Source organism: Colletotrichum spaethianum (assembly GCF_022836535.1).
Source record: "Colletotrichum spaethianum MAFF 239500 DNA, contig16, whole genome shotgun sequence".
Taxonomy (NCBI): Eukaryota; Fungi; Ascomycota; class Sordariomycetes; order Glomerellales; family Glomerellaceae; genus Colletotrichum; species Colletotrichum spaethianum.
In genome coordinates, this window is record NW_026054786.1 from 319,134 (window position 1) to 331,384 (window position 12,251).

Below are 12,251 nucleotides of genomic sequence, written 5' to 3' on the forward strand. Positions count from 1 at the left end.
TCTCTCCGGCTCTGAGACGACGTCCTCCCCCCCCTGCCACGGCCAGTCTATATCCACACTGGACCTGCAGTCCCGAACCGTCGCCACGCCTCGTAATCGATCCACTGGGGACCATCGTCAACATGGGAGGCTTTTACATGCAATACCTTGAGAGTAAGTCATCAATTGAGTTTTGCAGATGAGTTGTTCAAAGCCCAATGCTTCCCTGAACCTCGCCATCACCATTGTCTGTATAAGTGGGGCTGGTCATCATGACCTGGGGAATGGGTCAGATCGTGTGCCTACCCCTGCATGCTCTCAAGAGGCAGTAATGGCATGCGTATCTTGGGCCTTGATGGATCTTGACGAGCCGGGATGTGGCTTCGAGCCTCATGATCGACGTCAGCTTCAAGTTGCGGCCCCTGGGAAACGGCATGCAGGGCTCCAAGGGGAAAATTGAGGGTGTTGGGCTTTAATGCAGAAATCTGCCATCGCCTCGGTGAGGCGTAGACGCGCATATCCCGCCCAGCTCTGCCATCGTCATGATCCCGAACGAGTGAAAGAAGACCAGGGGCTAACTGATCCAATCTAGGCCTTTGCAGACGGCGTGGATGGCGGGATCCTACGTACGAGTGCTACCGGGACCACAGCGGTTACACATGCCTGGTTCTGGTCAACGGACGAGAGTACCAAACGGATCTCGCGTACGAATCCGACTCGCTGGCCCAAGAAAACGCCGCCATGCGTGCGTTCATGGTTTGCCGCAACTTCTCGGTCAACGGTGGCATGCTTGCCCGGAACGGCATCGTTCAAGGGTTACCGGCCACTGAGACTGCCCGCCGCTCCAAGAAGAGCCGCCACACGTCGTCCAGTCACAGCTCGCGAGACAGCCACCGTCGATCTGGTCACCATTCGAGCAGCAGCTCGACGGCCTCTTTTGACTAAGGACGGACCGGCAGCCCGCGTCTCTGCCCGGCATGATGACAAGAGCCCAAGTCGGCACCTATAAAGGGTTTCGAACTGCCACAAGGATTGTCCAACCCCTCCAGGCACCGGGCCTGGCGGTACACAAGAGGTGGGAGAAGAATTGGTCCAAAATGGGCAAAAGCGACGCGAATCTTTCATCGGCGACGACTCCTAACGACTTAATGACCTAGACTCATGGTTTCCGCGCGGCACATCTGATTTCTTTTTGCGCTCCTTCATCCTTCCGGCCGGTCGCCTTCTAATTTCGGACAAAACCGTTGGGATTTCTCTCTCGTCTTTTCCAGAACTGTTCATGTTTTTTCAAGACTTTTGATGACCAGGCGCTAGGCTGGGATTGTACAGTACCAGCCAGAGGCCGTCCGCTACTTTCGAACGGATCAACAACCAGAGGCGACTCTGGCCGATCGACCATCCTTTTCGCTCTTGATATTTTCCGCTCGGGCTGGGCACTCCATGGATTTGGTCTGCTTTTGTTTCTTATTCTCTCTCTCGTATTTGACCGATTCGCCACAAAAAGATTGCAACAAAAGATCATGACGGGGCGGCTAGACTCATGCTTGAGACGTGGGACTCGGCAATGTTTGATGTTTTCTCTCGCGCTCTCTCTTCCTCTTGCTCACGAGATGAAAACGGGTGGGAAAAGGAGGAATAATGACGAAAAGACTGACCGACAAAAGCCTCCCCTTCATCTGCCTCAAAAGCGAAGCATCATTTTCTCTGGCATTTTCGAAGGGAGCAAAGGGGTATCCGCGGTGGAAGGGCATGCTGCATTTCGACCCGCTCTAATGAGCCGATTCTGACAAGTTGTGGATGGCCAGTTCATGTTTGATGAGATGGAGGCAGATGTTGCTGCCAACAGACGGCAGCAGGGTGAGAGCGGTTTTGATAGGAGAAGCAAAGGTTCTGGGAGGGATGAAGAAGGTTGTGATGGGAAATGGGTTCTCCCGGGGAGGACTATAGCTGGATGTGGATAAGGATGGATTCCACGATCCTGTGGCCCTTCTCGTCCTTTTAGTTTTCCTTCCTCCTTTCCTGCGACGCATTCCGCGACGCTTATGATGAATGATAACGACCATAACGACAAAGATTTTACGACGGCAAGAGCAGAGACACAAAAAGAAATAAAACAAGCGCTTGAGCTATTTGGCGTTCACGAGAGAGAACCATTTATGTGATGATTGGAGTAATGGGCCGCCGCGGAGTGACCAGGCCATCAGGAATGGATGCGATGTTGCCCCTTTTCTCTCTCCGCCAACGGCGCCGCGTACGGAGCGGGTGCCGATGGGACGGGGGGTCGCGTGCGCCCCGGAGCTCGCCGGGCTGCCCCTCTCGGGTTCTGGGGGGTTAAGCTACCGCAGTAGATGGGGCGTCAGCGGCTGGATGGAAGCCCGGAGCCGAGGGCGTGGTACTGGAGGGACGGACGGGATGGAAAAGGGGGGAAGGGGGGGGATATCTGATGTATCGGCTGCCAGGCCCAAGACCTCCGAGACATGGTGCCCACCCCTTGGCCACGGACGCGACGTGCAAACATGCAGAAGCAGTCACACACATGTGGCTGTGAGTGTGATTGTGGTTGTATGCGTGTGCGGGCGTGTATGTAGATGCGTGTGTGCGTGTGTGTGTGTGTAGGTAGGTATAAGTGTATATGTGTGCGTTTAAGGCCCATTCATCAATCATCCCAGCAACGTGGCATGCGGTACGGTTTAGACTACGAGGGCGTCGTCGCACTGGTGGGTTGGGCGACAGATCTGGGAGCTGGGCTCAGGGAGACGCAAGACTTTGACGGGCGTTCTGACAGACTGCAAAAAAGAAGCTTCACGGGGGGGGAGGGCGCGTTCCAGACTATCGCCTATTTTGAATTGGGCGACTTGGGTGATGTAGACAAGCCCGTGTGGCAAATAGTCTTGATATCGATGCGGCTGAGAAGACATGTGGCCTCTCTCTCTCTCTCTCTGTCCGAGCATGGGCTCGGTTTCCAAGGGAAGGTGAGGAGCGTTGAAACCCATCCACGTGCTGTAGAGGGTTTCTTTTTCGGCAGATGTCTGCAGCCATGGCTTGGAATACCACCAACTTGAGACCTTGTACTGATTATCTTGAACCTCGGGGCGATTGCCATTGACTTTTTTTGCGGGATCTGCAAGAGTCAAGTTTGAGAAGGGGGCGGATTCGGATGATTTCCCGTTGTCTTTTGATGAATGGGATGGACGGGAGTCCGTGTGGCGTGCTGGGATCGCGCCGGGATTGCGAATCTCAGAGACGGGGGACGGGGTTTCCTTCCGTGCTAGTGCGTGGTATGACCAGGGAGGCCTGCTTGCTGGCCTGAAAGCCTGAGAAAGAGAGAGAGAGATGGACGACGAAGTTGCGATGCCTTGATGGCCCCGGCCGACATGGCCGCCGGGCGGTCCCGGGATTTGGATTGACGCATTGGGGTTTCGCGTGTGGCTCTGCACATGTCACGTTTGGTTCATCTGGCCTTGTTGGGTCTCCTCCACTTTTGCGTCTAGAGGTTCCCCCTTGAATCGTGGAAACCATGAATGGGGGGTACGTTTGAGAGAGGAGTTGAACGCGTACGTCACGCACGTAGCATGTTGCATGTTGAGCGAACGAGGTTCCCACCCGTGGTTGGATCTTGGTGGGTGAGGACACACATTTCCAGCCCTTTAACACTGGGAACTCGAGTGTCAAGGTGGCTCAGCTGACAATTCTTTGGTGCGATGTTGTGGCTTTGCTCGAGGAGAGCCCCTCTCTATTTCGAGGTCACGGGATGATTTCTGCGGCGACGGTAATGAGGTGGAAAAGCCCCACCGGCTCTGCTGAGGACGCGCGGGGGGGCGAATTCGGCCTATTTCTGTCGCATCTTGGGGCTGACGAGGCGGACGAGGAGGAGAAACCGGAGGGTGAGATGTTCGAACGAACCTGAAGCTACGGGTTAAACCCATCTTGTCCAATCGGAGACAAAGGTGCCAAGGGAGAGGCAATGCAAATGGCCCCCCGTGAAGAGGGGATACGGGCTAGGGGGATGTGACATTGCACGAGTTCTCGTAATTGCGACGGCGTCTGGCGTAGTCACAACACGAGGCGGCTGAAAAAACACGACGCCCAATTGCAACGTCTTTTCGTCCGTTGTTGGGTGGTATCGGACGAGGTTTGCTACTTGGTCGGTTTGCCCGGCCTCGCGATGGCTTCGCAACCGGTGGGCATACACAGTAGTGCAGTAGAGGAGGCATCCCAGTGCCAAAGGCCCCCCAAGAAGAGGCAAAAGTCGCGAATTGAGTGACGGGCGCCGGTCAGCTGTCGTCGGTCTGTAGGGAGGGCCCTTGCATGCGCTCCCGCTGAGAGGTTTCGGAGCGGTTGAAGGAGGGACACTGTTGCGGGTTTACGGCGGACCATGTCGGATTGCGGCGGTGTTGGATGTCCAAAGGCCCACGTCTCGCTCGGAGCGGCAAGCAAGGGGTGGGTGGGCAGAGGCATGAACAATTTCATCAATCTCGGCAAGGGGAAATTGGGGGCAAGACGTTTGACGAACGCTCTCGAATCCGTGGTACCATAATAAGATTCAATCTCGAACATCGGGAGGATCCCCATTGCTGCCTCCACTGTTTGTGTCGTGACTGTCCAATGTCTGGCCTCGTCTGGCCTGGGAAGGCGCAGACGCTGCACAGGCGCCAGGCACATACCAAGGTACCAAGGTACCAAGGTAAACTAGGTATGTATGTGTGTACGTACATAGGCACACCAACAAGCAGGCCGTGATCTGTCCTGAGATGAGCCCGAGCAGACATAAACGTAAAGTGACTCGACAAATCCATCCGTCACACGGCGGGAAATCAACGTCCAGAGGCGGCAGCAAGCCCCATCCCCTGACAGCTGGGCGTTGCGGCGTAGCGTCTTTGCATGGTCCTTTTCCCGAGCTTCGTTGCTTCCCCTCGCCATGGGATTGGACGAGGCCATCACATGAGGGGACCGCGCACGGAGGGGGAGGGAAACCATTGGATGGGATTTCGCATTGGCCATTGGAGACTTTGGTACGTATATTGTGATGTGTGATATGTATGTGTGTGTGTGAGTACTTTTAGTTCAGCATCTGGCAACTTACTCTACCGTTTCGTGAACATGCCCAAACATAAGTATGGGTTGTTGCATCGCCTTCTCACCTCAGCTACGCCGCGTCCGCCCAAAACGTGGAGCTGTAGATGACTCTGATTGGGACAAGAAGTTGACGAGAAGAAAAGAAAAAAAGGCCTAGTTAGAACAGCACACGGGAGGTGTCAGCCACGGCGAGCATCATGTCAAGTTCCTCGACCCTTCCAGGTTCCTTACCTAAGGCATCCGTCCCCTACTGTAGTGTAGGCGGTACCTAGTGTACAAAGTACCCGTTCCTGGCCCTCGAACACCCCCCATCCCGCCCCTGGGCCCCTTCTTTCGCGCCTTGCCCCTCCCCCCTTGGGTGCCCTGTGCTTCTGCTGTGCCTGCCCCCAATAGATTCCTTGCTGGCCTGGCCTGGCCTGGCCTCCTTGTCGTCCCTCCCCCAGAGGAAAGACGGGACTCGGGGCAGGGAGAACCAGAGACACAGAGAGAGAGCGAGAGAGAGTGTGGGTGTGACTCTGGACTGGAGCCAAAGAACCAGGACCTTGGGGGTAGAGATGTCGTGTCATTTTTGAAGGTGCCTTCCTCCCTCACCACCCGGCCCAGCCCAGTGTCTGCGCCTCTCTCTCTCTGCTTCTGCCACTGCACTGCACCGCACCGTGGTCTCTGGACACTTCTGACCTCCACCTCCCTTTTTCACCTCGACCTCCTCCCTCGTTACTTCCTTTATTGCACTCGCTCTTCCTCTTGCAACTTGCAACTTCCCAAGCCTGCCAATTCTCCATCACCGGATTCTTCCTCCAACAATACCTTCCGTTGTATACCCTTGGAAGGAAGGCTCGCTCTCTTTCCCCGCCTCGACAGCCTTGTAATTTTTTCTGGACCGAACAAAGAAACCTCTTTGGTCAACCTACCAACCTACCACCTGCCCTGCGAAAAAGCGAAGCTTACCCCTTGTCGCTGCCGAACATCGTCGACCAGTCGCACTACTCCCGGCCGAAAGAAGAGCTTCTTCCCCTTTCCACCCTCCATTCATACACTCGTTTGCCTGCGCACTGCACTGCACCGCACCTGCCACAGAAGCTGTCGCATCTCCCCTTCTTCACTTGACCAAACGATACCGAACCACTACATAACCCCTCAACCACAATACCATCAAGATGAAGGGTGAGCACCGCCTTCTTTCTCCCCAATGGCCTGCTGCCTGCTGCTCCAGCCAGACCTAGTCTTGTATGCTGCTCATGCACCTACACGGCTGGCAGGCGCGGCAGCAGGCAGGCAATTTTACGTCGCAGACCTGCTAACACGCGCAATAGCCATTATTCTCGTTGGCGGCTTCGGCACTCGTCTTCGCCCTCTGGTAAGTACATGCTCCTCCTCGGTTGGCGCCCGACATATGGCAACAGTGCCAGACTGCCGCCAGCTGCGCCAACCGCTCCAGACACTTGGCAGAACACACTTGCTGACGTTGCTCTCGGTGCGCAGACACTGACCCTTCCCAAGCCCCTCGTGGAGTTTGCGAACAAGCCCATGATTGAGCACCAGATCGAGGCTCTCGCTGCCGCCGGTGTCACCGATGTCGTCCTCGCTGTCAACTACCGCCCCGAGGTGATGGAGAAGCACTTGGCAGAGGTGGGTCTCCCCGAGCTCTCCCCCGAACTTGCTACGCCGACCAATACTGACGCCGAACACAACAGTACGAGAAGAAGTTCGGCCTCAACATTACCTTCTCCGTCGAGACCGAGCCCCTCGACACCGCCGGCCCCCTGAAGCTGGCCGAGAGCATTCTTGCCAAGGACGATACCCCTTTCTTCGTCCTGAACTCGGACGTCATCTGCGACTTCCCCTTCAAGGACCTCGCCGAGTTCCACAAGAACCACGGCGACGAGGGTACCATTGTTGTCACAAAGGTCGAGGAGCCCTCCAAGTACGGTGTCGTCGTCCACAAGCCCGGCCACGCCACCAAGATCGACCGTTTCGTCGAGAAGCCCGTCGAGTTCGTCGGTAACCGCATCAACGCTGGCATGTACATCCTCAACACGAGCGTCCTCAAGCGCATCGAGCTCCGCCCCACCTCGATCGAGAAGGAGACCTTCCCTGCCATCGTCCGCGACGGCCAGCTGCACAGCTTCGACCTCCAGGGCTTCTGGATGGACGTTGGTCAGCCCAAAGATTTCCTTACCGGCACCTGCCTGTACCTCACCTCTCTCACCAAGCAGGGCTCCAAGGAGCTCGCCTCCCCCTCAGAGCCGTACGTCCACGGCGGCAACGTTCTGATCGACCCCTCTGCCAAGATTGGCAAGCACTGCAAGATCGGCCCCAACGTCACCATCGGCCCCAACGTCGTTGTCGGCGATGGCTGCCGTCTTCAGCGCTGCGTCCTGCTGCCCGGCTCCAAGGTCAAGGACCACGCCTGGGTGAAGAGTACCATTGTTGGCTGGAACAGCACTGTTGGCAAGTGGGCTCGTCTGGAGAACGTCACAGTTCTTGGCGACGACGTGACGATTGGCGACGAGATTTACGTCAACGGCGGCAGCATTCTCCCTCACAAGAGCATCAAGGCCAACGTTGACATTCCCGCCATCATCATGTAAACCACCCAACCGAACTCGAACACTGTACCTGGCCCCGGACGTATACACCCGGGACCCGAGCTCTTATACTTCGTTCTGCGCGCCTGTTCTTATCAACTTTCTAATTCCAAGTTGCGATACGATTCACCACTCCACTCATGGGTCCTGAAAGCTTAAAGAAGGGGGCGGAAACCAAACATTTACATTTTTGGCTGGCGTCGGCAGGGGAATCATTTGGCGAGCGCAGAAAAGCACTTTGCTTTGCGATGTTTCTTATTTTTTTTTCTTTCTGGGAAAGATGATTGTCCCATTTGCCACGAATGCAAAGGAACGACGGTTGAGGGTTCTCCCTGTATGAAGGATACTCCCTCTCGAAATGTCGCTAGCACGGGGGACCCAGTTGTGGAGTCCTGCCCGAGACAGATGACAATAAAGACGATACCTGTGGATTCGGTGCCCAAATGCGTTAAGTGACAGTGTCGTGTTGCTGCCCATGTCTGCACACGTCAGGCGAGCATCTCATGATTTTATCTGGGGAATGACGATACGAGCATTCCCCAAGTGGGTGTGCGGGACGAGCAGGAGAAACTGACTTTATAGGTATCCTGTCTAAATCGACCAAACACTCCCGATATCGTCCCAACATCCATCCAAAAACGCTCTCCCCTTTTTTTTCTCTATATCCCATTGACTCCAGGTCCCAAACTTGGTATCGACACAGATGCTGCTCTATTCCAGGGTATCGCGCACCCAGCCCCTCGACATCTCAACGGCCTGCTCCCACTTCTTGAACATCTTGTCCGTCTTCTCCTTCTCGAGCGACGGGGTGAAGATCTTGCGGCCGCTCTGGTTGACGTGCTTGAGGTCCGCGAGCTCGTTCCAGACGCCGAGGGCGAGGCCGGCGGCGATGGCGGCGCCGAGGGCCGTGGTCTCGCGCATGCCAGGGCGGTCGACGCGGATGCCGCTGATGTCGGCCTGGCTCTGCATGCAGAGGTCCGAGTTGGAGAGGCCGCCGTCGACGGCGAGGGACTCGAGGGCGTGGCCCGAGTCCTTGGCCATGGCGTCGAGGATGGCTTTCGTCTGGTAGCACGTCGCCTCGAGGGTCGCGCGCGCAATGTGGCCCTTTTGGGTGTGCGCCGTGATGCCGACTGCGGGTGGTGTGTTAGCTGATAGTCAGGGTGGCAGATGATGAGGGATGGTTTCGAAGAGAGAGAAAAAAAAAACACTTACACAGCGTTCCCTTGGCGTCATCGATCCAGTAAGGCGCGAACAACCCGCTAAAGGCCGTGACGAAGACGACGCCGCCGTTGTCGGGGACGGTCTCGGCCAGCTCGGAGATGCGCGTCGAGTCGTCGACGAAGCCGAGGTTCTTGACGAGGAACTTAACGCCAGAGCCCGCGACCGCGATGCTGCCCTCGAGCGCGTACACGGGCTTGCGGCCCTTGCCAAAGTCGTAGGCGACGGTGGCCAGAAGCCCGGACTTTGAGATGACGGGCTCGTTGCCGACGTTGTACAGCAGGAAGCAGCCCGTGCCGTAGGTGTTCTTGGCCTGGCCGGGGGAGAAGCCGCACTGGCCGACGAGGGCGGAGGACTGGTCGCCGAGGCAGCCGGCAATGGGGACGCCCTTGAGGACGCCGCGGGCGAGGGAGCCGAAGGCGGTCGGGTCGGAGGAAGGGACGATCTTGGGGAGGCGGATCTTGGACCGGTCGACGCCGAAGAAGGCGAGGAGCTCGTCGTCGTACTGCAGCGTGCGGAGGTTCATGAACATTGTGCGGCTGGCGTTGGTCGAGTCGGTGACGTGGACGGCCTTGTCGCCGAGGGAGGCGCCGCCGTTGAGGCGGTAGATGAGCCACGAATCGACGGTGCCGAAGGCGAGGTAGCCGCCGTCGTAGGCCTCGCGGACGGCGGGGACGTTGTCGAGGAGCCAGCGGAGCTTGACGCTGGACGGGTAGGTCGAGAGGGGCAGGCCGCAGAGGTCCTGGAGCCGGTCGGCGCCGGGGCGGGCGCGGAGCTCGCGGACGATCGGGGTGGTGCGGGTGTCGGGCCAGACGAGGGCGTTGTGGAGGGGCTCGCCGGTGCGGGCGTCCCAGAGGACGGTGGTCTCGCGCTGGTTGGTGATGCCGACGCCGCGGATGGCGGAGACCGAGTTGCCCTCGGCGATGAACTTGGCCGTGGCCTTTTCGATGCACTCTTCGACGGAGGAGAGAAGCTCTAGGGGGTCGTGTTCGTGCCATCTGGGATGGTGTTAGTGGGGGAAGGGGCCTGGTTGCCGCGGCCGAGGTCCCGGAGCGCAGTTCCCGAGTGAGGCGACTGGCGCCCCGAGACGGGAGGTCGACTCACCCCGAGTGCGGGTAGTGGTTCTCGAACTCGATCTGGTGCATGGCGACGGGGTCGCCGAGGCCGTTGAAGATGAGGAAGCGCGTCGAGGTGGTGCCCTGGTCGATGCTGCCGACGAACCACTGCTCCTTGAGCTCCTCCTGGGTCTCGGTGATGCCGGCGGGAAGGTGCTCGACCGGGTCGGCGGCCACGCGCGGGCGCTTGGGGTCTCTCGTCTCGGCCATTGCGTCGTGGCTTTTGTTGTCTCGGGGAGGTCTGTAGTTGGAGGAGGTGGTGAGTAGGGAGATGGGAAGGAGATGTGTTCAAGACGGCAAAAGGGTGCAACGGAGGCAAAGCCAACGACCAGACAAGAGGGCAAGCTGGGGCTTCACTGGAGAAAGGAGGGGGTAATCACGCGGAGGAGAACGAATCGACGATGGGGGTTGGTAGGGATGATGATTGTTCGTTCGCGCGAAACGGCCCTAGGAACCGGCGAGGTGGCGGGCCAAGAGACGGGGACGGGGACAGGTCGGGATCGTGAAAGGGCATAGAAATTGCAATGGAGCACGCGGGGGGTTGAAGGGAGGGAGGGCAATGGCTGCGTTTTTTGTGGTTTTGGGTGACTGACTGCCTAGCTAAGTACGTCGACCGCCGAGGTTGGCCATTGGCGGTTCCAATAGGTTGACAAGAGGTGTTCTCGGGACGTCTGGCCCGCGTCGTCCCGCAGGTCTGGGTTGCGGGAGTATCACGAGGGCGTTTGGCTCGTGGAGCCGTGTCTGCGACTGCATCTCCAGCCGCGTTGCCCTCGTCGTCCAGGGTCTGCGTCTGCGTCTGCTTCTGCGTCCGCTGCGACAAATTTCGGACGGACATGTGCGGCGGCCCCAGCTTCAGCTTCGCGCCGGCGCTCGGGATGATGTCAGAAGCGGGCGTCGGGCGCTGATTGGAGGAACAATTGAGGGGTTTTGGAGGCGGCTGGCGAAGCTGTGTGCGACCAGCTGCGCGGCCGTGGATGCGACGCCGCCAGGTCCATGGCGCCGGTGGCTTCGGTGTGGACCACCACCTCGCACTGCAGATGCCATTGCCATTGCCATTCGCCGGCCCGCTGGTGCTTTGGACGAACGACCTCTGAAGAAAAGGGGAGATCCTGGCAAGGGATTGGGGAACAGCAGAATTGGGGACGCATGGGAGGAGGAATCGGGGGCGCATCGCGGTGGGCTCAGAAATCGACGTTCTCTCTCTCTCTCACTGCGAAATGAGGACGACGCGGTTTCTGGCGGTTGTTCTGGGAAGGGTCTTCTCGCGCTGCTGCAGCGCGACTCCGAGATGCGTTTGATGGAGACATGGGGTGCTCGGGCATGTCGGGGTTTGACTACCGAGTAGACTCCATTTCCAAAAGTTTTTCTGGGCCCTGGGCTGGGGTCGGGGGTCGACGAGAACCCGAGGGGTTTTGATACCACGGTGTGACCGGTGTATGTCATGTCACCGAGGCCCCCTTCGTTTCGTGGTGCCGCGAACTGGGGATCCAGCAGTTGTCGAGTCTGGTCCTGGGTTCTTCTTTTCCATGGACGCGATAAAGGTTAGTTCATATACTCCTGCTTGCCCGGCTTCCTCCTAAAATGGCCTGTGGTGCCTGCAGAGTCTATGAGGAATTGGGAACAAGCTGCCTGCATAGAAGAATCCCAAAGCATTTTCAGGGGAAGATGGAAGACTATGAATTCGTCTGGGCTCTGAATCCAAGAAGGCCGAATGCTTTGTGCTCCTTCATAGTGTGCAATGCCCAGCTGCCGCCTTTCGGTCAGAACTATCGCAGGACTGGAAACGACTCCACGGCAACGTCCTCACGATGTGAGGATTCCTTCCCGCAGCTTTCACTTCTCGTCTGACGACCCAAACTCTCACCCCAACGCAGTTTGATGCATAATAACGTGCACAACATCTGATCACTCAGCGAGAACGTCTTGAAACCACCACGGATTTTCAGGTCAAAAATAGGAAGTTGGATGACTTGGTGAAGGCGGAACAGGCCGATGACCAAGTGAAAAAGGAAGAGGAGGATGTCTACAGGAAACCGGAGGAAATAGAGATTCCCTCTCTTCTCTTTTCATCATCCTGCCACTTGCGCTTGACTCCTTCGGCGGTAGCCTTAAGAACATCTCTCCACAAACCCAGACTCTGGATCTGTCAAAGCAGCAAGCCAGCACTTGCCTAGCCAACAAGGCCGTTCGTAAAAACGCTTCTACCATTGCTCTTTCGACCGCTCCATCTGCTTTTACGAGTTGTCATGGTGACCCCCTACCCCGTCGTTGACCG

General features: G+C 57.6%; 3 protein-coding genes across 3 annotated transcripts; 2 read left to right on the forward strand and 1 right to left on the reverse strand.

Moving 5' to 3' along the window:
• Window positions 1–521: 521 nt before the first annotated feature.
• On the forward strand, window positions 522–924 carry ColSpa_06595 (uncharacterized protein; the record flags this gene model as incomplete). Its single annotated transcript, XM_049272807.1, has 2 exons — window positions 522–535; window positions 582–924. The coding sequence occupies 2 exons, from the start codon at window positions 522–524 to the stop codon at window positions 922–924; spliced, it is 357 nt and encodes a 118-aa protein (XP_049128764.1).
• A 5,288-nt stretch (window positions 925–6,212) lies between these two features.
• Window positions 6,213–7,646, forward strand: ColSpa_06596 (mannose-1-phosphate guanyltransferase; the record flags this gene model as incomplete). Its single annotated transcript, XM_049272808.1, has 4 exons — window positions 6,213–6,219; window positions 6,369–6,412; window positions 6,556–6,684; window positions 6,750–7,646. 4 exons carry the CDS (start codon window positions 6,213–6,215, stop codon window positions 7,644–7,646), a joined length of 1,077 nt encoding a protein of 358 aa, XP_049128765.1.
• Window positions 7,647–8,354: 708 nt separating this feature from the next.
• On the reverse strand, window positions 8,355–10,186 carry ColSpa_06597 (putative glycine dehydrogenase (decarboxylating), mitochondrial; the record flags this gene model as incomplete). Its single annotated transcript, XM_049272809.1, has 3 exons — window positions 8,355–8,773; window positions 8,856–9,859; window positions 9,966–10,186. 3 exons carry the CDS (start codon window positions 10,184–10,186, stop codon window positions 8,355–8,357), a joined length of 1,644 nt encoding a protein of 547 aa, XP_049128766.1.
• Window positions 10,187–12,251: the final 2,065 nt, after the last annotated feature.